Raw genomic sequence first — 25,527 nt, forward strand, 5'->3', positions numbered from 1 at the left:
TGGCCCCTGTTATGCATGTGCTGTTACCAGAATGACAATGTCATAAAGTATAACTAACGGCTCTGTGTAATGTCATAGTAGTAGTATCTCAGTAGCAGTACAATGGTACTTATGACTTTCTATTCCGGTGTTCCACTTGCGGAACAGCGCACATTAGAGTCCCATGTAGTTCAGGGATAGCAAAATTAAAAGGCTATTCCCCATTTCACAGAGAATGTATTTAGAAAGTATAGTGTGCCTGCCAAAGAGGTGTATAAGCTCTTCCAATTTCGAAGGAGAGTTTTAAGCCACAGAACAGTCTTGACTTTCTGTCAGCAGAGGAAGGAAGAAAAAAAAACCAGGAACACTGGACCAGCCGATGAGTTCAACTGAGGTTATGGAAACAATTAGACATCTGCAGGTCATTATGCTTTTAGAGTGGGTTGGTGCTTTCGTGTAATTCTAACTTACTTTGATGCCAAGTTAAACAAGAGCAGGGCTCGTGTTTACTCTTTTGAAATACGTTTGCCGCAGCCCTGTCATGCAAATAGGATCTCCCGCCATCAAGCTCAGTATTAATTGAAAGAGCTACATTGACTACATTTGTGTGGTCATTGCCATTTTAACTAGGGATTCACCGAATCCAAGATTTGGTTTTCGATTCTGCCTTGTTGATGGGGTTCGGTTTCCATTTCTGTGATTGGAGTAGGATTTGATATACTGTTTCGTCCAAATCTTGGTAGCCTATCTGTTTCGGCACAACCTTAAAATTCAAGATTCGGTACATCCCTAATTTTAACAACAAGAAGCCTGCCATGAAAGTTACCGGCTATGTTGCTTGCCAGCATTGAACTGATGGAATGTAATGGTTTACTGTCATTGGCCCAAAATACGAACTTCATAATCATACATTAAACCAAAATGGTGGTAAATTAAGTCTACTCTTGTGTGGACAACGTACCTAAAAAGTAGATAAACAATATGCACAATAAAAGCAGCATTCTTTTATTTGATAGCTTTTTTTCTGCACATTGGTTGGCATCCTCCACATTTGCTATGGGGAAATGTTGACGAGCATGTTATGGTTAGTCACTTATAAGCAACAAATACCTTGATTAGTAGTTTGCAAACTTATACACAGCCCTTTAAGTAGGCCTACACGATACATGAGAATTTGAACCTGCCCATACATACAAAAACACTTTTTAAAATAACAAATACCAAGCCAGTCACTTGACAGAGACTTACACAGGCTGTCTCATGACTGTACAGCAGTACAATTGTAGCCTACAGTAAGGTGGCACAATATACACAGCTTTTCTGAAAGGACTTCAAAGACACTTTCTGTGGAGACTACAGAAAACAAATATTGCATCCACATAATGTTCGATGGTCATTTGAGGTTCTTCTGACTAACAGTACGTAAATAATTAGCGTGAAAACTATCATGTTTTGTGTGTGTCTAAGCTTGATCATAGTGTTAGTTGGTATTAGACATGCAGAGTTGCAAATCAGACAAATATTTTCCTCTATTCTAGTCTATTATTCTCTCATGCCATTTCATATTTAGCCAGCTCAATGGACACGTTTCAACGGTGCAGTAATCAATAAGCAGTCTGCATTCTGCCTCCAGCAGTACTGCAGTAAGTTCTAACATGCCCCAACACAAAATAAGGTGACTAAGCTAAATAGGAAAAACAGTTTTCAAAGCCTTGTAAGGCTGCACGGTGTAGTGGTTCTGTTGTAGTTGTAGGCAAAGTGGCAGGATGTTAAGGCTGTACAGTTACCGATTGTAATAAACGGTTTACTGCTGTGGTGTACTGGATCTGAGTAGTAATACTGGAAGCTACCATAAATGTGGTTATAATAAAAATGATTATAGTAATAGATAAAGGTGTAATATAGGCATGGCTTATCCTGCCAAGACAGTACAGTACAGTATAGTGATGTAAAAGGACAAGCAGCACATCGTTACAATATAATAAAATTGAGCCTTGAACAACATAGACCTGTGTAAACCGCTATGGACAGAAGCACACAACCAATCCCTTGCCTCTCAGCCATTCATGTGTTTCATGCCCCATTGTTTGTATGGCCAAACTGCAGTGCTATGAAGAAATGGTTCATGGTTTCAGCATACTGTCGTAAATATTGAAGAGAGGAAATCCTTTTACTTCTGGAGAAATGCTGATGGTGTCGTCTGTGACGAGTCTACATGATGGTGCAGCAGCAGCATGTTGCAGGGTAGTCGTCAGCGGAGACTTGCAACTCGTTCCCAAAGACGTAGTAAATGTGAGGGTTGTCTTTCCAGCTGTAGTTGACTTTGGTAATGGGGATCAGTTCAATTGTGTGTTTCTGAAAAGAGAGGTGGAGAAGTTACAGAGGCTGATGCTTGTTAAAAAGTCGGACAAAACGCTGTCCGTGATCGGTTGGTGTCCCATCAAGACTACAGTCAATAAAGGGTAGTGTTTCAGTCAAGTTTCATTACTTTAAAATATGACCCTCTGAAAGGAAAAGCTGCTTCCTGAGTGGCTACTGCTAGGCATGCATGAAAAGAATTTCATCATGCACGGCATGAAAGCAGCAGGTCCTACTGTCAAAAATGCTTCAAACCTTTAGCACCGATCCATATCAATACTCAATAGAATGTAGAAAGAATGATTGACAGCTAGTTGATGGCTGTGCTGGATCTCAACCCTTACAGTGATACTGTACCATTTCTGGCAGTAAGATGATTTCACACCGCCCCTTGAGTTAAATGATTGAGTGAATGACCTTTCTCTTGTACTTCCAGCTATTCTCTGAGTCTGGCAATGCAAATTTTACCTCCAAGCTAGCTGGCTGAAAGAACAGAAGGTAAAACTCAATTGAAGGAGAAGTGTAAAATGATCTTATTTAGATAAATTATACAGTATCCATTTAAGCAGCTTGATATGTGTTTAAATGTACTGTGTAAATGATGTGGCACTAATTGAGTCACCAGCATGGTAAAAAGGTGACATGTGCATTAACCGCTTTTAACTCAACTGGTCGGAGGGAGTTGAGCTCCACGTATAGGGTCTATCTCATTGGCTTAAAACTCTTTAACCCCTTTGTGCAGACCCAATGTTACAACCTTACAGTCAACAAAATTGTAATGACCAAGTCTTAATCTCTAGGTAATGTAATAGCAATGTTGTTACGATGTAAGTTGAATCTTTCAGCAATGAGTAAATGGGGCCGCCGGCAGGCTACTGCACGTCGTCTCAGAGAATGTTACCCCTTATTTAACAAATATGAAGATGTGTCTGTAAGAGGGAGTATAACTGTATGTATTTGAGTGTATGTGTGTGAGCATTTACAGTACATTATACACAGGGCTCTAAATTAACTTTTTCCACCACCAGCCAATTTGGCTAGTGGACATTTTTTCTTACCAGCCAAACAGAAGTTCAACAAGCCATTTTTTTTATCTCGCCAAAATAAACTATGCTTTAGGCTAGTTTTTTTTTTTTTTTTAATTATGGTCATTTTGTTCAACTATTTCTACAACACAGATACACCATAGGCCTGCATAAGCTACTATATGCCTACATAATAAGCATATTATAGGCTATATATTTTTTTCATTATTTTTTAACTTCTGCTTTATTTTTTACTTTCATTACTTAGGCATAATCAATTTGATTAGTTTTTTCAAATTCCTCTGAAAACAGCTGAATCACATCACACAAGCCACTCACATAACAGACATTTAACATACAGTAACCAAGCACACAGCTTAACACTACAAAACCTCACATAGGCCTACGCACACCCCAAGGAAGGAGAAGAGATGAGAGGAGAGAGGAGGAGCTCTTCTCTACCATGCGCAACAAAATGACAAGAAGCCTAGTTTAACTAAAAGTAAACAATATCTCGGGAATATTCGCTTCCGTTGTTAGGCCTACTTCGACAGCTTCGTCGTTGGTTGCTTTTTTTTCTTTCCGATGGCGTGGGCTTTCCAACTTAGTTGCGCCAGGACTCGGAACATTTCAGAAGACAACTGAACTGACAGCTATGGTCACACTACTCTGACAGTCAGCTCTCCTCCTCTGCCCTTGTCGCTATTTCGTTCCACAGCCACTCATTTTTTTAACGTCACTATTATTACGGTTACAATTACTACTAGCATTCACCAACGCACAGAACCTTGCGCTAACCCCCGCCACATTCTCATCACTCGCACAAAACATAGTCTACAGAACAGAAGTAGCTCTATGCATAATCTGCGTAACTCCTGTTATTGAAACGGCCAGGGCCTCGCTGCTTCAAAAATGCAGCCTGTTACAGGGCCTCGCTGCTTAAAAAATGCAGCCTGTTACAGCAATGTTCATATAGCAGTAGTGACGTTAAAAAGGTTGTAGCGAAAGCGACGAGAGCAGGAGGAGAGCTGCCTGTCAGAATGAGCGCAGTTTAGCTGACAGAATGTTTTCAATCCTGGCGCGCGCAACAGCATGGAGTTGCCGCTCGCTGCACTGGAAAGCCCACTGTGGGAGGCTACGTCGTGACGCTAGTGTCCATGGGTAATGTAGGAAATCTCGCCGTCTAACGTTCGTCAGAGCAGCGGTTTACCGTTCATAATTTACTGTACTCGGGAACTACTAGCCAAATTGGCGGGTAGGTATTTTTTTCTACTAGCCAAAATGAATTTTCACCCCTGTTTGGCGTGTTGGCGTGTGTTAATTTAGAGCCCTGATTATACAGTATAGACCAACAACAAAGTGTATGGAGGCTTGGGCTTTAGGGCCCCCTTGACTCGTGGGCCCCTGGGACTGGGCCCGGTAGGCCTGTGGAGTAATCCGTCCTTGATCTTAATTGAGTAGTATATACTGTAGATTACCTGCTTGTGAATTCGGGAACTCTGGCCAAATTTGCTCTGGTGCTCCTGGACCATTTTCTCAGATGCCTGAGATAGATTTGGATCTGGAAAGCCAAACACTGGGTACACCTGAACACAGAGAACACAGACAGAATTGTGTTTTCAATGCAGATGGATTGTTCTCTTACGTTTTAGAGAGTAGAGTAGAGTAGAGAAACTTTATTGATCCCCAGGGGAAAATTTTTATATACTATTATTATATTATCAGAGCTTATACATGGCTTATTCAAAATATCTTAAAAAACTTTTTTTTTTCCTTTTGTGCCCTTATTAATTCCAGTCAGATCTCACGCACATCCGGTTCCTTTTTAGCCGGGTGTAAGGTCAAAGCATAAGTAGCATCTCGTAGGGCAAGGAAGAACTGCGCACCGATGAGCTCTATTCTAATGCTGAGATCTATGAACAACTATTCTGAGGAGTCTGAGGAAAGGCCGTGGTGGCCCGAAACATCACGAAAATGAAAATGGATCAAAAGGGAGCTTATCGGTGTGCGGTTCTTCCTTGCCCTACATGAACTTTATCAGTCCCTCCAGGAATTCGCAATGTTGCGATTTGCAACTTTTTCGCAACTTCAATGAATTCCCGCGAATTCTGCGTGACTACGCAACTTTAACCAATCACCGCAATTTCCCACAACAGTGGAGAACAGGCAGCAAATGGTTGGGAGAGAGAAATGGTGTAAAGATCGGGAAAAGACCCTCGAGCCGGAATCAAACCCGGGTGCCCGGTGTAATGGTATGGCGCACTAGTCCACTGGACCACGTCACCCCCAATCTCTACAAATCTTGAAGTTCAGGGCGGGGTTCGAAAGGGGCGGGGGAATGACCTCTCCCACCCGTCACTAGAAATGGTGTCAGTACTTTGGCTTGCCCTAAGGCAGCTACACTTACTACTGCATTTCAAGGAATACAGCCTTGGCTCAGTCGTGGCTTAGTCGGCTGGGCACTGGACTGCTACGCGGGCGACCTGGGTTCAATTCCTGACCCAGGTAATTTCCCGATCCTCCCCCGTCTCTCTCTCTCCCACTCATTTCCTGTCCCACTCTCCACTGTCCTGTCTAAATAAAGTTGAAAACCCCCCAAAATAATGTTTTAAAAAAGGAAAACATCCATATCCTTATATTTCTTTTACCTTCTTTTAAGACATGCACTGTTATAAATAAGGTGTTACAAGAATGCAATGACCACTGACCAAGTTATAACATGTTGCTAAAAGCCCTGTGCACTGTCATAGTGGTGTAGTGCTTTTTTCAGTGACTATTACAGCTGGTGGAACGGTGTGCGTCAAGGAGCTACTTTCCTCCGGGATCAATAAAGCTACCGCGCTCCACTCTACATTTCTGCCTCTCAAGAGAAACAAACTATCCACATTGTGATCAGGCCCGTGTTTCCTACCATATACTGTTCATCCTGAAAGAGCCTTTTCCCGGTGACGGAGGAGAGGTACTCAATGTTCATACCACTGGCCTGCTGAGCCACATAGTCCTCCAGGTTATTCTTCCTGGAACGGGGCAGAGTAGGAAAATTGTGTTTGTTACACTCAAGTACAAACTGTTTTCAGTCTGTCAGCCTGTGATGAAATACAATGTTCTAGAGTGAAATTTAGCACATGTGACTGACCAGAGAATGTTAGGTTACTGTGGTAGCAGAAAAAGTTTGTTGCATCAATTTACACACAGACTGACTGACTGACTGACTGACGTGACGGTAGCATGCTGGGTACCTCAGTCATGGAGGAGGATGGGAGAGGGAACTGGTTAATTACTCCCCCCACCAACCTGGCAGGTCGGGAGTCGAACCGGAAACCTTTGGGCTACAAGTCTAACACCCTTACAGTCAGGGCCTAACTGCTTTTACCCATGTGGCTCCGGCAAAATAGAACTCGTCCGCAACTCGTCAGCAAACATCCGTGGACATCTGCGCCAGTGTGCGGGGTTGAATTGAAAACGGTGGAATCGAACGTTGGCAGCGTAGTGCACACAACTAGTTTTCAAGATGCAGAGACGAAGCATTCATCTCAATGCGCCCTTATACAAGCCGCCACCAAACGCCACAGAACCATCTTTGGTAGACTCACCATTCAACCTTGAGATTGATGAAGGTCACAATCTGCTTCGTCCCGTCACAGGTCTTACACTTCTCCAACCCATTTCCAAAGCATGCCATACAGCTATGGAGAAAACAAAAACACATTTCACTCATTCAAGAAGCAACACAATGCTTCTTTCTTTCTTTCTGTATGTTTGTGCATTAATAACCCAGGACAATGTGTGTGTGTGTGTGTGTGTGTGTGTGTGTGTGTGTGTGTGTGTGTGTGCATGTGCGTGTGTGCGTCTGTGTGTGTGCCTGTGTGTGAACTGATGGAAGGCTAACTGCTGTACTAAATATATGTTTACTGCAGTGTGCTATAATGTGTAGTTGGTCTGTGTGTGTGTGTGTGTGTGTGTGTGTGTGTGTGTGTGTGTGTGTGTGTGTGTGTGTGTGTGTGTGTGTGTGTGTTTGGTGTGTGTGTGTGAGCAAGAGAGAGAGCGTGGGTGTGTGTATGTTAACTGATATAGGCCTAAGTATTTTTGCAATACTGCAATATGTTTACTGCTATGTGCAATATTGTGTATTAGGTGTTTGTTTATGTCTCATATTTATGTATCTATGTAAGCTGTCAGACACCTTAATTTCCCTCAGGATTAACAAAAGTACTCTACTCTACTCTACTCTATTATTAAAGAGACGTGTGTGTGTGTGTGTGTGTGTGTGTGTGTGTGTGTGTGTGTGTGTGTGTGTGTGTGTGTTAAGAGATACTGTCTTGCCTTTCATGGCCTGTTCCTGAGCAGGTATCGCACGTCTCTGAGAGCCTTTTGCCACTGCCGCTGCAAACGGTGCATTGTTTCTGAAACGAAGTGACGGCAAAGCCAGATTAATTTCACAAAGTGCAATGTTGGTTTAAAAAAAGAGTAGCTGATCTCATAACACCTCTATTCTAATTAGGAAGGTTAACTGAAAACAACGGTTTATCTCTACCCAAACTAAACACATACCTTGCCAGTGCCATTGCATTGCTCGCAACGGGTTTGCCCTGTCTCACTGCAAACGTGGCAACCCTGAAGGGGCAGACATGTGAAACCTTTTAGTACGAGTTTGCACAGTATAGTGTAGACAATAAGAGAACTTGTTTTTACTACGCAACATAAATCGCCTTTGTTTAATGAAACATATAAAGATTCATCACCTTTACAGTAGAGGTGTTGGGCACTTTAACATTGTCCTCCTTGTCCTTAAACATCTCAGGGACCTGCACATGCACAGCCCATGGAGGAGGGGCTGGCGCTGGTCCACTGTCCAGATTTTGTCCTAGTAACACCAAGCAAGACAACATAAATAAAGAGAGATAGCGAGAGAGGGAGAGGGAGAGAAAGAGAAAAAGAGAGAGAGAGAGAGAGAAAGAGAGAGAGAGAGAGAGAGAGAGAAAGAGAAAAAGAGAAAGAGAGTTATATATCTCACCAACATATTCAAATGGCGTACATGAGTAGGATACAGTTGGATTATTTGGTTGCAATATGCGGAGATACTGTAATGTAATTACTGTGTAATAGTGTATTGATATAATGTAGTTACTGTGCACAAGTTTATACAGTCAAATAAAGCAGAAAATGGACGAAAATAACAAGTCCAAAAGCACTTTCAAAATATCTGATAATTTACAAAAGATAAAGGGGGATCCCCAAAGGTGCCCTTAACTCTGTACAACACAACAACAACTGTAAAGGCATGGCTGGTTGTGAAGGGAAATGAGCCATATTTTCAGACTACCGAAGCTACCCTGACAGTGCTGAGACAATAGCTGAAGAAGCAGGGTGGGCAAATGCTTCTCAGTTGCCACGGAGATCAGCTGGAAGCTCTGTGCCACTGTGTACGCAAAGGGGGTTACAAATGTTTTTCTTGTTGCTGGGGGCATACACTTTTGTGAAACAATTATGTACCTATCCTTGTGTAGTACCTACGATGTGATATCAAAAAGCATTTGTCCTTTACCATTTAAGGCACAAAAAACAAAAGGATCAGTTTTGTGCATGTTTTGTGCATGATACTGTACCATTCTGAAAATAAGCTCATTTTACACCCATTTTAGCCTGATGACTCCTATGTTGTTTGACCTTTGGTGCCTGGAGACACATATACGCTGGATTCAGGCTCTTGAGATTTTAGCTTTTCAAATAAAAATGTGGGTATGTTACAGCTGAATGAACACATTCTAATGAAAGATGAGGGTCTTAGGGTTTAAATGCATGAAACTTATTTCATGTTTTTATGTGCATCAGAGGCTAAGATATTTAGGTTTTTATAGGCTGAGGGCAACTTTCCCAACAAGGGCTTAGGCATTCAGCAGGCGTTTTTTGCAGGTGCTTTAGGCATCAATGGCTTAAATAATTGAGTTTTACCTTCTGTGCTTTCAGCCATTCTCAGCCTAATTCTCAGCCTGATGCTACTTCTACAGTAGTTACTAGCTAGCAAATATCATTGAATCTTATGGGTAGCTGCTAGCTGGACCCATAATATTGAATGATATGTGCTAGCTTGGAGGTAAACTGCACTGTCAGAATCAGCAAATGGCTGGAAGTACAGCAGAAATTATTATTTTGAATTAATCCAAAGGGTGGTATAAAATTAGCTTGTTTCCAGATATGGTACAGTATGGCTTGAAGACAGCCACCTTGAGAATAAATACCTAGCACCTTGACTGAGTCCCCCTGAAATACGTCATATATCATATGAAAATGCACAATAATAATTGTCTCAGATAACAGCTACACAACCCCCCCCCCCCCCTCCGCCACATTGATGTATCTACATCTCTGAGTGTGCAGAGGTTATATGGCATTCTATAAGCATTGTGCCAAAATCATTTTGCCCATATAATACTTAAAGCCCTTCTCCTCTTTCGTGTCCTTCTTTGCTTCCTAACTGCTTCCATTCATCAATCTAATTAGACTAATCAATCTGTTTGTCCTTCTGTGGGGAACTGTGATACGGCCCCTGGTGTGATCCTTTTCATCCTAACTGACTGATTTAATCACTTCCACAACATCTAACAAAGATGGAGAACACCTGGCCACCCTGGCAGCATAAGATCACAGACGTGTGCGTGAGAGACTGTTGTTGTGGACACAAGATCCAGACAATATAAACTGTTCAGATTGTGAAAAAGCACGTCAACTTCAAGGAAGAATGGTATGTAGCAGATAGATGATGCCATTCACACCTTGATGGGAGACGCATGTGACCTGTTTGCCATGTGACAAGGGGTGTGGTCCAGACGCTCCATCACATATGTTTCTGTGACGTCGTTATCTGTGATGTCGTCATTAGGAGGGTGTATTATCTGAATCTTCTACCTCCAGTGATCAGGAGCATCTTCACAGACAAGAATCTCTTGGGAAAACTGCTGTTTGCAGAAACACTCTCCTGTTTGACAGCACTTGCTCTTAAAGTGACACTGTCCCATTTTTGGAAATAAGCTTATTTTACACCTCCCCTTGAGTTAAATAATAGGGTTTTACCAGTCTCCTATAATTTCAACCGTTCTCTGGGTATGGCAGGGAAAAATTAAACCTCCAAGCTAGCAGTTAACATTGAGTCCTATGAGACCAGTTAGCGCCAGCGGCTTGAAGGGCTTGAAGTATTATAGTCTCATAGGACTCAATGTTAACTGCTAGCTTGGAGGTAAAATTTGCCATACGCAGATAACGGTTGAAAATACAGGAGAACGGTAAAACCCCATTATTTAACTCAAGGGGAGGTATAAAATAAGCTTATGTAACGGAGGCTAACTAGCACAGAGTTGGCGTAGAACGTTGGTAAACCCTCCGATAGCCTCATACAGTCTTGTGCCGTTGGGCCGAGAGACTAGTCTCTTGGCCCAGCGGTATCGTACTGTGTCTCCCATTGCCGAACCGTTGTAGTTGACGAGGTCGCATGTTCGATCCCCGAGGGGGGTGAACAGGTGCAAGATGACCTCCGTCACAGTGGTGCCGCTGACCCGGGATGGGAGTGAGGTTTAAGGGGGAGAGTGTAACGGAGGCTAACTAGCTCAGAGTTGGCGTAGAACGTTGGTAAACCTCCCTCCGATAGCCTCATACAGTCTCGTGCCGTTGGGCCGAGAGACTAGTCTCTTGGCCCAGCGGTATCGTACTGTGTCTCCCATTGCCGAACCGTTGTAGTTGACGAGGTTGCACGTTCGATCCCCGAGGGGGGTGAACAGGTGCAAGATGACCTCCGTCACACTTATTTCCGAAAATGGGACAGTGTCACTTTAACCTCAAATGTCATGTACAGTTATACTCTGCCTGCACTACTCTTCGCTGCATAACATTGTCTTCATTTGTTCTCTATTATGAACTGAGGAACACAGAGTAATAAAATGAAATGAAACCAATGGCTGTGTATAGTGTACCTGTATATGGCTCTGTCTTCCATTCAGTGGTTCGGGATTCAGTAAAGGTTTCCAGGCGATACTACACATGAAAGCAAAACACAGTCAGAAATGTGGTCTTGCAATCAAACTTCTGGGTGTCACTTCTATGGAAACTGAGACACATGTTTCTTTGAAATTGGGAAAATATATTTGTATACGTATACTGTAAGTAATTAATAAAAAAAACTATAATGATAAAATAATAACTAAAATAGTTCTGATGAATGATTGATTATCAGGTACCCGGTAGGTGTTGAATGACTGCATGCTGGTTATGACGCCATCTGTGGCCGGGGCGCTGCTATAACAGCAGTTACTGCTAGCGTACTCCAGAAAGGCGTTCTTTGCCTCAGCCTCTGAGATGGAAGGGATGCTGAAAAAAGAAAAGAAAAAAGGTCTTAAGCTACCTCAAACGAATGGCGTGGTGCTCCCAAATACAACTATGCACTGTTTAAAGCTGTGATTTTGATCTCATACCCGTTAGCCTATGTGATGGTTAGATTTTGTGTATCTGCCAAATAGATTGGTAGGGCTGCACAGATATATACACGCATGATGCATTTTCAAGGCACATTGAAGAAATAAGTGCTGTATGTACTTTGACTTCTACTGTATTTGAGCAAGCAGTACGGTCATATAAACCAACACTGTCTTTGAAGTACATTTTCACACCTCACAAACCTCACCGCATCGCCAGCATTCACTTTTTGTATGGGAATGCTTTTTAGGTACGGTACAATCAGTTCAGTTCAGTTCCGTTTACTTTATTGGTACCCATAGGTAAACTGGTTTAGCAGTTAGAGCAGTGGTTCTCAACCTTTTTTGAACAAACGCCCCCTTGGCCTCATCACAAGCCTCACAACGCCCCCCTTGACCTCATCATAAGACTGACAACGCCCCCCTTAGTATTAAAAAAATTAAATGGACTAATTACCCCCCAATGGCAACTAAGCACAGCCCCGTTTCAACTGTATCCTTCTCAACGCCCCCCCTAGAGCCCCCCAATGCCCCCTGGGGGTCTGTACGGCCTCCGTTGAGAAACACGTTAGAGAGAGAGAGAGAGAGAGATGGTTGTCCTTACATATAAGCTACAAAACACATGCCACACATAACATTGAATCTAAAAACATGTGTACAAGGACAGTGCTGACACATAACATACAACATATACGCACAGTAAAACAAAGGAAAACACATACTCCGTGCTTCTAGTGACAATCCGATGCAACCATAGTAGGACCAGACATGAATAAAGGGGGAGAAAACCTGGTGCCATACGGACATTTCTGTGTGTCTGTGTGTGTGTATGTCTGTATATGGAAATATGATAGATATTGGGAGGAAACACATACTCTCAGAAAGAGTTATTTCCTTTTTATTGTCAGTGCATTAGTCTGTTTCGACAAAAGCATCTTCAGAGGGCTTGAAATTACAGTAAGTTACTGTATATATTAAGTTGTTGAAGTTAACAGAGGATTACAGTAAGTTACAGTATGTGGTGAGTTGTTTAAGTCTTACTTCCAGTCAACTGGTCCGGGAGGGCCGTCTGGGCTGGGCACTGGGTGCAGAGGAGCGGGAGGAGGCACAAACCCACCTGTCCAAATAAAACAGCACCCCACCAGTCAATACCAACATACTTGAATTCTTCACTTGGGTTAGGAATTACCACCATATCACGTGTTATATATGATATGTCCTCAATGGGGAACAAGGCACATGCTTTAGCGCAGTGGTTTTCAAAGTGTGGGCCGAGGACCCCTGGTGGGCCGCGAGGGGATGCCAGGGGGCCCGCGGCAGGCTGGCAGGAAAAATATAGTAAAATAAAATGAATAGCTTAATAAATTGAATCACTTAAGTAAGCCAAAATAAACCAAAATAAGATTAACTATCCCAGTGGAATAATTTTCTTCTTTACAATGTTTACGTCTTATGCTTTCTGTAGTAGGCTACTTGAATGGGTTTAGGGATGCATCAACTTCATCGAGCTGTGGAACTGGGTGTACAGAAAAAATAGAGTGGCACGGCCATGTTTGGGGGGCCTTGGCTGGAATCTACCGGTATAAGGGGGGCCTTGTCATGGTAAAGTTTGGGAACCCCTGCTTTAGCGTACAGAACACCAACTAAATGTCAAGTTTTCATGCAAGTGTTGTTAGTCACCACCCCTTCACCAAAAGCCTCCAAGTCATGCATAGTTCTTGTGTCAGTCGGACACACGCACAGTGCACACTTCCGCACAAACACGCACCCAAACATCCTAAACATGCACAAGCACGCAAATAACCTCGGCGGCTTGCATTTACCTGCCCCCCCTCCACCCATGTAATCCTCATACCCCGGCACAACTCCATATGCTGGAGCTGAGGGGGCAGCAGGGGCTGATGGGGCTGGGGGTGCATAGGCAGCTGAAAGAAGAGAAAATGTTATAGACGGTGTTGGGAAAGTTGATTTTCAACAGGAACTAGATCAAAGTTCATAGTTCATAATTGTTCAGTAAATAGTTCATAGACAGGCAACAGAATGTATTTGCACATAGTTTTTCGTCAGGCTGCTGAAAGAGGAAGAGATGTTACAGACAGTGTTGGGAAAGTTCATTTTCAACAGGAACTAGATCAAAGTTCAGTTCACACATTTCAAAGTGAACTAGTTCCTAATAGTTCGTTCATTGATTAAAAAATGAACTAGTGCATGGTGCTCCTTTGCAAGAGGTTGTTGGGAGCTATATTGTTCAATGCCATTTGCAACGTCTATATAAATTCCATAGACAGCAATATTTTAAACAGATTACTGTAATTATGTGTTAGATATCATCTTAGAGTATTAGGGTTCTTTGCACTGTAGGCAATCCGGCTGGGTTTTCACCTGAACACTAATGATATGTGGTACCCTATCAAAAGGCCCATGTAGTTCATTCACAGGCATCACAATGTAGGCTGCGTATTCATTGTTTGTTCATCATACGTTTACCCAAATTATAAGTTCATGAACTAAAGTTCATTGAAATAGTTAAGGTAGGCCTACAACACTGGTTAAAGAGTCACACTTCACTCCAAGCGTTTAAACATAACGTAGGGCTAGAGCTTTTGGTCCGTTGTGATGGAAACAAAGGGCTTCAGTTAAGACTATAATGACAATGTAGTGACTGTGTAACGGTAAAGGAAGATATGAGGCAGTGGGGGAAGTGATTGCTCCCAGCCAGGCCTGTGCTGTGCTGTAATAAGATCTTTTTTGAGGTTGCAGTCACAACATTTTACACACTGGCACGCGTGCACACACACACACACACACACACACACACACACACACACACACACACACACACACACACACACACACACACACACACACACACACACATGTAGGCTACTGTACATATGTAGGCCTACTGTACATATTGTACTACATATGGCTTAAACTAAGGGACACGTGTGAGATTTTTAGCTGTTTATTTCCAGAATGCATGCTGCCCATTCACTAATGTTACCTTTTTCATGAATACTTACCACCAGCATCAAAGTAAGTATTCATTAGGCCTATATCTGGAAAAATTGCACTTTTCATACATGAAAAGGGGGATCTTCTCCATAGTCCCAAAAATAGCCATTTTTAGCTGCAAAAATGACTCTACTTGGACCATAGGCCTACTAGAAAATATTTGTTTATTACTTAGTAAACTTTCATGCAAATATCAAATTTGTCAATAGGCAGCCCAGTTTCAATGAGCAGCATAGTTGCAGTACCTTTTTTTTTGACAATTTCCTGCACAGTGTCCCTTTAAAGTCAAAATCACCATGTAGGTTCACCAGTGTAGCCTATAGGCTATAAAAGCACACATGACATAAAGACTACCAATATGGAATGTGGAGCAAGTTGAAGATAATTTAAATAGGCTGTGTGTCATTGGATTGTGAATGTGATGAAGTTATTTATATCCTGACTCATGCAGCTGTCTGGGAGGCTCGTTGTTTCACACGCAAAGTAAAATGACAACTAGGGTTGCGTGCAGAAATTAGAACGGGCGAGGTCTGCGTCGGCTGATTGGATTGTGAATCTTTGCAAGCAGTAAAGAAAACAACGGGGCTGTGATATCATGTTGGCTGGAAAACAAAGAAAGGCGACAACAGAATTGTACATTTATCAGTGGAAAATCATTGCCCACCTAGAATGCAGCTCTCTGACTGGGATATTTTTTAACCTGCAAGCAGTTTGAGAAATGAAAACGCCCTTAAACTCGCCTGCTTGACCATATCTTTTTTCGAACGTAGTATGATCCATTTGTTTCACGAATGATCTCTGTCAAAGCATTAATCGTAGCAGTTGACAAGTAGTAGGTCACTATGTTAAACTAATTGGATTCCTCCAACATTAAAGGCGTGACCATACAGTAGAGTAGCCTACTAGTCTGGCGTGGCCAGCTATTGAAACAGGCTACTTCCATTTATCCGCCCTATAAAACGGCTATTTAGCTACTTACCCCCGGGATTGGGATACATTTCGCAGTGATCCTGGTGCGCCTTCACTATAGAAGATCAAAACAAATTTAGTTGTTAGGTTAAGTCAACTTGTCGAGGTGCCCACCGTTACGCTTATGACGATTGGGATAGGCTGGCAATCATTCCCCGGTGGTCTCGTCTCCGCCCACCAAAGACTGCCTATCTTCAAATTTGCACACTAACTTAAGATAACTAGTGGTGAAGTAAAGGCTAACATTTATTTCCAGAACGTGTTGTGTAGACGGCTGTTTCCGAGTCACTGATAGAATAGCGTTTAAAACATGCCCTGTCATCAGTTTGATATTGATCACGCGCAATTCCAGGAAAGCATCAAGGATGCTCATCTGACAGCCCTTTAAAACGAATCTTTTCTTGTTGCCGAACAGATTAGCTACAATGTCACGTCTGTTGTGTTTTGTACAAAGGCTGGCATATGTATGCCTACATTTTGACCATACTCTACATTCTAACACCATATCCCATTCCTGCAATTTGACCCGTCTCAGATATGAGGCAAATACTTCAGAGGTCAGCGCATGTACACACACGTTTTCGAACACACAGACACCAGACCAGACGCATGCAAAACCACAGCATCCCCATCAGGCATCAGACCTTCACGCAGTTTCTTGACAGGGCATAGTTTTGCGTCCTGAAATTCTTCCCAATGATGTTCCCTGGTTAATGAAGCCCAATACTCGTCAACAATTAGGCTACCCTTAAAAAAAGAATGCAATTTCCGTGCCAGTTATTAATGCATGCATTCTGACTGCTGTATTAGACCGCATAGGCCCGGTTGCATTTCCCCCCGCTTCAGAAGATGATAGTGCATAGAGGCAGCTGACTAGGCTAGGTATCTAATTAAATTGGAGGATGGAATCTGGATCCTTACTTTTTATACAAAGGTGCACTGTGTAATTATCTGATGTATTCATTAGGACAGGAGAAACTGCGCTTTTCACACATGAAAAAGGGGATCTTCTCCTTATCTGCCATTTTGAATGTCCAGAAATAGACATTTTGGCTGAAAAACTTACTTTAGGCTCTGGTAACGATTAGTTTACCATAGTATATTCATAAAAAGATCAAATTTGGCAATTGGCAGCATCATAGTGCTATGAGCACTGAGCAGCATATTGGAATAGGTCTACCCACTCTGGCCACAATCCTACACAGTGCACCTTTAAAGATGCACAGTGTAATATTTTCATAGTTTATCCAGAATTCATGCTGCCCATTCACAATTGTTATTTTTTTTCATGAACCACTATCAAATTGAGTATTGTTATGTGTTATAAAGTTTGTGTTTGTACAGATTTGAGTACAGGAGGACTTGAGATTGAAGAGATGAGTTTCACAGGCAGCTGAATTGGGATGCAATCACAACGCAAGAGAAAATTAATAGGCTACCACCAAGTTTTGATTTCCCTAGGGATATAAAGCCGAACACTTTTTATTAAGAAGGAAGATTTTAGCCATTTGATCTTTAAAGTGCCGTTGATGCAATCAAAGTCAATAGCTTGCAACCCATTTTATCCATTATTTTTCACCATGCATGCTTTCTTAGATTGGTGATTTTCCCTTATTCTCCAAAATACATCTAAAATAGGCCCAGGTATCCTAAATTCAGTGCATGTAGTTCACTCCTCCAACCAGTAGAGGTCAGCAAAATCATGTGCACAAGGCCTACAGACCGTCAATTTGAAATCTTAACAGCCGTTAAAAGAGATGTTCTTTATTTTAAAAACGATCCCTATAGCTATTTATAAGATATTAAATAGGACATATGGTCGGAAACTATTTCGTAAACTTTGATATAATATTAATAGCCTTCTCAGGTAATTGAATGGGTTAACTTCCGGTTTCCTCGAGAATTTCCCAGCCGCCCCTGCGTCCATTCTTTCTCTTCCGTAGTACTGTCTTTTTGGGGAGACAGACCAAACGGTGAGCAAAGAAAAATCTTAAATCATCTCTTCACTTTATAGATTTATATCACACCTTTTCGTTATAATACAATTGACTAAAGTCAATCTACGTGTTTGTGCTGTTATTTTTCTTCTATATTTCGTAAAAGACGAATCGTAGGCATTTACATTTCAGAGTCCTGGTACCAGATACGCGACAGTCGTGGCGGTGATATATTTATTTTGCAGGCATACATATGCATTATAACACCTACTGAATTTCATATATCTGTCGACTATTGAAACAAAGGTTTGTGCGAACAGAAACGTTGGAAGAAAGAGTTGAGGCTGCCGTGTAGTTATCCTCAGTGCTAGCCAAACAAACCATAGCTAGCACTCTCCATGCTTCTCGGTGCCGCGTCTTGACTACCCAGACAGCACACTTACGTCTTGCCAACGTTGGCAAGATGCTTTTTGCCCGATGTAAAATACATCGGCACGACGTCTTTGAAAGGACCGTTTGCTCATCGGCAAGATGTTGGGCAGACGTCGGCAAATAGGCGACAGGCGATGGAGAGCCAACGTTATGCCGATATAATTATTTATAGTCCTACCATGAGCCGACGGTTGCCCGCCTTATATCCGCTCATGAGCCAATGTTTAACCGATTTAATTACGACTTAATTACGACCTACTCGACGTATCCCATCTGCGCGAGGAAAGCATCCGGACGTCTCGAGGAACAGCTGATTTTAGGTTGCAGTTATGAAACTAGCATGTCCGAAAATCACCTAGCATGCCAGAAAATCAGCTCTTTCCATAAACAAAAAGACGTCTGAATGTTCTCACCGCTGCAGTGGAATTCCGCCTTATTTGAGGTCTTCCTGCTTCACCATATGCCTCACCAATGAAAACACAAGAAATCATAGACGTTTTTCCATTTATTTTTTCCACAATTAAGCAAAATGTCCATCGTTGAATCATTCCTGCAGGAGAAAAAAAAAATTGTGAACATGGGCTGGATGTGAAAATCACCCTTTACAGTTTAGGCTATGACTTTGACATGTCAAAAGTTTACAACTATTTATTGAGAAAACAGTTTTTGTAAGCAGGATTTCACATCTACTGTGTGTAGCCTAAGTCCTGCCTGTGGATGAAAAGTCTATCATCTATATTGACCCTTTTAATTTAAAAGTGTACTCGCTACTCTGTGGTATTTTTTATATAGTCATGGATAAGTGGGGCAGTCATTGGGTAAGCGGTTTTAGGGNGTCCTGTAGCCCAGGGCTGAACAACCCAAAGGTTGCTGGTTCATCTCCCAGCCCGCCAGGTTGGTGGAGGGAGTAATTAACCAGTGCTCTCTCCTCCATCCTCCATGACTGAGGTACCCCAAGCATGGTACCTTCCCGCCACACTGCAACATACTGCTCCCTTGGGATGCCAATGTAGGCTGCCCCTTGCACAGGTGAGGCATAAAATGCAATTTCGTTGTGTGCAGTGTATACTTGTGTGCTGTGTCACAATGGCAAAGGTGGGCTTTCACCTATATACACCTAGAGATTTTTTCCCCTGAGTCCAATGTTTTTAAACAGTTGAAACATGAACATTTCCAGTCAATATTTACAATGGAATAGCAGACCTCTGTGTCATATTCCCAAGGAATGGTAGCATCACATCTGCTGTGCTGTGCTGAGTCAAAGTAATTCATAATCCTACTGGTTGTGTTTTCCCTGCCCATTCACTACTTTGATGGCCTACAATTTATTCAGATGTGTTCTACAACTTTTTGATGAAACTTACATTTTACATTTGATACCACAAACTAGGCTTACTTGTTGTGCTGTGTGGATTTTTTTTAGGAGGGATCTCACTTACCAATCAGCATGTTTTCCTCTTGTTACCAGTATCAGTTCTGAACCTGGCTGGCCACCTGTGCACTTGACCATATGTGAACTCTGAGGGCAAGTGTAGAAGCCTGGCAAATAAAGACAGGAATAAGTCGGTCTCAGTATCACTGCGCAACTACATTCACAATGTAATATGTTGGTTTAGTTGATTTCTGTCCATCACAATTTAATATTATGGTTTTACATTTAGGCATATAACTTTCACAATACCATATTAGTTACACTTAGCTAGCTAGTGTCCTATTGGTAAGGACATGTACAAGTGATGTAGGCTGTACAGCAGGGGTGGGCAACTTTCATTGTAAGGTGGGCCAACATTTTTAATTACCACAACCACATCACCACGCACTTGAGAGAATTTACAAAAGGATACTTCACTTTTTGTTTATTTATACCGGAATGCTTACACTATTGATTTATAGGGGGTTAAAAACTGTCCTTTTTCTTTTTTTTTAAAGTGAGAAGTTGGGCTGCATGTGGCGCCCGAGCCTCCAGTTGCCCATCCCTGCTGTACAGTATCCTAACAGAAAGGCTCTCATAGTATTTCAAATAATGATCTATATAAAAACTGGTTATAATAGGTACAGTGCAGCATAAACAGGGTTGAGGGGGTGGTTTCTTTTATTTCTTTGTACCTACCGAGTAGTTTAGCCAATGTCTGTGTGACACGTTCATACTGCCACCTCCACAGCATCCTCTTCACAACCGCAGGGGCAAAACACCTGAAAACATAATAATGTAATCCTTTTTCAGTCCAAGATATGATATAGACTAGAAAATGAGTGACAGCATCACAATCAGTTTGTATGCAAGTGTAGTGGACCCCCCATTTTTGTCTTTTTCTTATTCCCTTATTCTCATTCCCTGTATTTTTGTTGTCCAGTCAGAAGTTGTCTTTTAGTTTAATTATGCTGTTGCACGTTTTCGCCAATAGATGGCATCATAGGACCAGCAATGAGTGCAGAGACTCTCTCTGGTGCAGTAGCCAGTGACTAGAAGAACGAAACGTGGAAGTGACAGGCTTTGTTATGATACAGAAGGCAGCGGTGTCAGCTGTACAGTTATGCTGAGGAAAATGTAAATAAACAACGAACTCAGCGAAACTCTACACACTTGAGGACCTTATTCATTAAGTGTGCAACAGAAGCATTCACGCAAATACCACCAGGTCACATTTAAGATTTAACTAATAGTATTTTGTTATGGATCTTATGTAGTGATAGACTTACCATTTTTTCTTGTTATGGCATATCTGGCATATTCCCAAGAGAAGGCCGATGTCCCTGTCTGTTGATCTGATTTTGACTTGTGGTGAATTGACTGTGAAAACGAGAGCAACACATTGCAGTGAAGGCTATGAACTCAGGAGTTCTTTAACTTACTTATAAGTAAGGGCTATGAATGTGATGCAATATTATTTTATCTCACTTCACGTGGCGTGTGTTTCCTGAGCATTGCAAGTTCAACAAAGAAAATCGTTGTGTTACATACCGTAGCCTATTTTGTAATGTCCTTTCAACCAGTCATCATGGGCTAGACAAGAATCAACAGCCCGACTCCAGCAGGAAACTTGATTACGGGAGCAGTATGCCTACATTTGTATTACAATAGAAAACGCTGTTAGACTACACACGACCTACATACAATGTGACATCTCAAACTATAACTTATAAAACCAAACAAAAACTCACCTGGTTGCTGGGTACGTTTGACACGTTAGCTAACTTGCTAACGGTAAGAAAAAGTGAGGTCGGATATCGATTAGAAATTCGATGAGGAGGTCATTCGAGACAGCATGACAGGTGAAGAGATTTATTTCAGCAACCTAATTTAATGTTTAATCAAGCCTGACTTGTAATGCTGAAACCTACATTTCAACAGAAATAATGGTAATGCCTAACTAAAAACGATTGCGGTGGCTAATACTACTGCTGCGACGTCCAGTAAAGTAAACGGAAAATGTTCGTTCCCTTGACAACTGAAATAATTTCAAACAGAGCTCGCGCTGCTCAGGTTGCAAGCAAGCAGGCGCTGGCTTTTGGTTGTGGGGTCTTCAAATGATCTGCAAAGAGTCGCGTTGCCGATGGTCGGGGTTAGGTTGGCAAACCATCGGCAAACTGTGTTTAGGACATTGTCAGATGATGGTCGGTGTTAAGTTGGCAAAGCATCGGGAGGAAACATTAGGAAATTGCTCGGTAAAACGTCGCGTTGCCGATGGTTGGGGTTATGTTGGCAAACCATTGGCAAACCATCGGAAGGGAACTGCAGGGAATTGATCGGCAAAGCGTCGTACTGCCGATGTCGGGGTTAAGTTGGCAAACCATCGGCAAACCATGGCAGGAAACCGTCTTTTCTGCCGCTATTTTGCCGATCTAAAACCAACCTAATTGGCATGACGATTATAAGGCAAAAAAAGGCCTCGACGTTTCCCCGATGTCGCCGCCCAATAGCCAACGTCGGCAAGATGCTTCGTGCTGTCTGGGTATGGCGTTGCAGCATGCCAATTTTCATGAAATGCACTCCTCGTTGATGGTTGGTTAACGATTTTTGATGGAAGTTAGTTGACGAGCTTTACTTGTTTAACTATCCTGTCAGCAGGCGTCATGTAATGGAAGCTTGCGTCTGGTTAACTTTTTTATTTTATTTTGTTGGGGTTGGAACGTTCGTCAGTAATACGATGTTTTTTTCCCTTTCAGTCACCATGCCGGCCCTCAGACCCCTTACAAAACCTAAAATCGTAAAAAAGAGGACTAAGAAGTTCATCAGACATCAGTCGGATCGCTATGTCAAGATTGCGGTAAGTCGAGATTACTCCATCTTTAGCGTGGTTTTATGTGTGGTGGTGCTGAACTAATGTACACACGAGTAGTGTTGTCATTCGTCTTGTTTTTATTTGTTAACCCATGTAGCAAAACTGGAGGAAGCCCAGAGGTATTGACAACAGGGTCCGCAGGCGATTCAAGGGCCAGATGTTGATGCCTAACATCGGTTATGGTAGCAACAAGAAGACCAAGCACATGCTGCCCACCGGCTTCAGGAAGTTCCTTGTCCACAACGTCAAAGAACTCGAAGTCCTCATGATGAGCAACAAGTAAGTAGAATGACTGGTAGTGTGCTGGTAATAATGACATCTTAAGTTCAATCACTGAGGTTTGTATTTACAGTGGCCCAGTAGCTGACTCCTTGAGAGGTGTGGCTGCAGTGTATTGGTGTTTGCACCGTGCAGTCAATGTCTGATTTGTTGATGCATTGGTTGTGTTGAATATTTTGTGTGGTGTGCCGTATTAAACTGCTTGTAGTGTATTAATCCTGTCATCCGCCTGTCTCCTCAATCTTGCCTGTGGAGTTGGCAGTACTCTTGTCAGGTTTTGACTAAGAGGAGGGAGAGCAAGACAGAGGAAATACCCATTCCAGCTTAAGCTTTGTCCATAGCTTCTAGCTGGAAGATGACCTGAAACATGCTCTTCTTGCTAAATTGACCGAGCTGTAGATTAATAATAGAGTTGCACTAGTATGGTAAGTGCTGTTTTGACTGTGTTGGCTAAAATTGGCATGGCAATTGTGTGTCCTGCTTGTTTGTGTGGATAAGCATGTTTTGACATGGATTTGTTGGGTTTAAAAAAATAATAATTAATAAACCTTTTCTTAATAAGGTCATATTACACCTGCCCTTGAGTTAAATAACCAAGTTTTACCTTTCTCATGTACTTACAGTCATTCTGAGTATGGCACTGCAAATTTTACCTCATAGCTAGCAATTAACATTGGAACCTATGAGACCAGCTGGCGGTAGGCTGGTCTCATAGAATTCCATGTTAATTGCTAGCTAAGAGGTAAAATGTGCACTGCTATACTTGCAGAACGATTCAAGCTACAGGAGAAAGGTAAAACTCAATCATTTAACTCAAAGACGTGTACAACAAGCTTATTTCCAAATATGGCACAGTATCACTAACACAGTTGCCAAAAAGTTGGACATTTGGCTTGCAAGTGAAACGTCAGGAAGAACCTAGAAATGGCCTTCCATAAATCACTCATTAAGAGTAAGAGTAATTTATTTGTCACATACATTAGCTGTTAAAGGGGCTTCAGGTAGGATCAAAAGTTTAATCAATGACTGTCCCGTGTCGGCCGAGGGTTATGCAAATCAATAAGTGAACGATGACTCACAACCACTTCCACGGTCTGCTGTCAGAAAACCCTGAATGCAACTTTTTGACAGCTGTCCGAATGAGTGTTGTGGGAAACGCGTTTCTCACGTAAAATTGCTTTACATACCACATTCAGATTTGTATCAACTGCTGAAAATCTACACCGTAATGAGAATGCTGTTCACATCAACTCGCTGTGAGACTGTTTCATCCCAGAATGCCAGCAGTTGATACAAATCTGAATATGGTATGTTAAGCAATGTTTCAAGTGTAAAGTTTGTCACAACACTCGTCGGTCCGACGCTGTCAAATGTTGTATGTGGGGTTTTCTGACAGCGGACCATGGAAGTGATCATGAGAGGTATCGTTCGCTTACGAAAGACTCGCATAAGCGTCAGCTGACTCGGGACCGTGATTAATTAAACTTTTAATCCTATCTGGAGCCCCTTTAACACCAACTAATATTTAACTAATCTAGAGATGAGATGATACGTTTTTATTTAATATCTTAGCAGGTGAAACAGGCATGCAGCGGTTGATTGATTAACATTGATATTGAGAATCTGATGAAACTTTCTTACCAAATGCCATATTCCTGTTTTTAAACCCTCTGATTTGATTACATTTTGTTGTTGAACTGGCACTCCTAATACATGGATCTTTCACAACTCTGGCAAGTGCCAGCGGTATACTTCAGTACAGAAGCATGTCCCTTTGTAGATCCATTTGGATGGAAGTGTAATCTGTATCGGGACGTAATGCATTTAAAAATGCACTGAACTTGAGTCCATCCGTACTTTGAGTTGTTGGCAAAGCTATTTCATTTAGATGTTCTAATGAAGACTTGTCAGTAAGGCATCAGAGTTTTTGACATCAATTCTGCTGACAATGTCATGCCAAACATTTAAATTTGGGTTTAGAACAGGTGTGGGGAACACTATAAAGTCCCCTGAGGGCCGTTCTATGACCACAAACCAAGATATCCCCCTGGCACTTCAGACCTATATTGAAGGTGGCCACATTTACCACAGACCCCAACTTCACTAGCTCCCTTAAATATATAATGGCACTGAATTGCAAATATTTTTTTATAGATTGCCTTACAAAACGTTTTGTATTTCATGTGAAACTGCACAAATTAAAACTGTATTGGGGATCAGATAAAACCATGGCTTACCGCTTCAGTTCTGACCCAAGTGATGCTTTTTGGTTGTATACAGTACTTCTAAATTAAATGTGATTGGTGTGCCTGAAGTAACAGTCAGGAGTAATCTTAACTAGTGGCTTGTACACTGCTATTGAGATTTCAATAGTCAATGCATTTCTGCTTTTCACAAAGTAGTTTTGCTACCAATAAAGTTTGAACTTCCAAGAATGTCCTGAATGAAGCCTAGTGTTGACCCCCTATTTGTCCAGTTCATATCTTCTCTGGATGTCTAACCTGTGTCTCTCTGTCTCTCTGTCTCTCTCTGCCTGTAGGACACACTGTGCTGAGATCGCCCACAACGTGTCCTCCAAGAACAGGAAGCTCATTGTGGAGAGGGCCGCTCAGCTGGCCGTCAAGGTTACCAACCCCAACGCCAGGCTGCGCAGCGAGGAGAACGAATAATCTGGCCCTCCATGTGTTGTCTTATCAATAAATTTACAAAAAACGAAACATTCCCTGAGTGGACTGTGTCCTTTTCAAAGAGGTGGTCTGTGTAGAGGAGTTTCACCTGATGTAGCCAG

At 42.1% G+C, this 25,527-nt stretch overlaps 2 protein-coding genes and 1 long non-coding RNA gene across 3 annotated transcripts; 1 reads left to right on the forward strand and 2 right to left on the reverse strand.

Moving 5' to 3' along the window:
• Nucleotides 1-880: 880 nt before the first annotated feature.
• ssuh2.3 (ssu-2 homolog, tandem duplicate 3) lies at nucleotides 881-15,918 on the reverse strand. Its single transcript, XM_063216620.1, has 12 exons — nucleotides 15,819-15,918; nucleotides 13,648-13,749; nucleotides 12,866-12,941; nucleotides 11,591-11,720; nucleotides 11,327-11,387; nucleotides 8,105-8,226; nucleotides 7,914-7,976; nucleotides 7,686-7,765; nucleotides 6,956-7,048; nucleotides 6,274-6,379; nucleotides 4,841-4,948; nucleotides 881-2,334 (listed from the first exon to the last, which is right to left on the reverse strand). The coding sequence occupies exons 1-12, from the start codon at nucleotides 15,835-15,837 to the stop codon at nucleotides 2,191-2,193; spliced, it is 1,104 nt and encodes a 367-aa protein (XP_063072690.1). The 5' UTR covers nucleotides 15,838-15,918; the 3' UTR covers nucleotides 881-2,190.
• Nucleotides 15,919-17,664: 1,746 nt separating this feature from the next.
• On the forward strand, nucleotides 17,665-25,456 carry rpl32 (ribosomal protein L32). The gene is made up of 4 exons (XM_063216113.1): nucleotides 17,665-17,781; nucleotides 22,345-22,445; nucleotides 22,558-22,739; nucleotides 25,279-25,456. The coding sequence occupies exons 2-4, from the start codon at nucleotides 22,350-22,352 to the stop codon at nucleotides 25,406-25,408; spliced, it is 408 nt and encodes a 135-aa protein (XP_063072183.1). The 5' UTR covers nucleotides 17,665-17,781; nucleotides 22,345-22,349; the 3' UTR covers nucleotides 25,409-25,456.
• On the reverse strand, nucleotides 18,665-22,124 carry LOC134463421 (uncharacterized). Its single transcript, XR_010037754.1, has 6 exons — nucleotides 21,340-22,124; nucleotides 21,140-21,239; nucleotides 20,878-20,968; nucleotides 20,288-20,370; nucleotides 19,617-19,716; nucleotides 18,665-18,727 (listed from the first exon to the last, which is right to left on the reverse strand). It is a non-coding gene; the product is annotated as an uncharacterized LOC134463421 (long non-coding RNA).
• Nucleotides 25,457-25,527: the final 71 nt, after the last annotated feature.

The sequence above is a fragment of the Engraulis encrasicolus genome, chromosome 14 (assembly GCF_034702125.1).
Source record: "Engraulis encrasicolus isolate BLACKSEA-1 chromosome 14, IST_EnEncr_1.0, whole genome shotgun sequence".
Taxonomy (NCBI): Eukaryota; Metazoa; Chordata; class Actinopteri; order Clupeiformes; family Engraulidae; genus Engraulis; species Engraulis encrasicolus.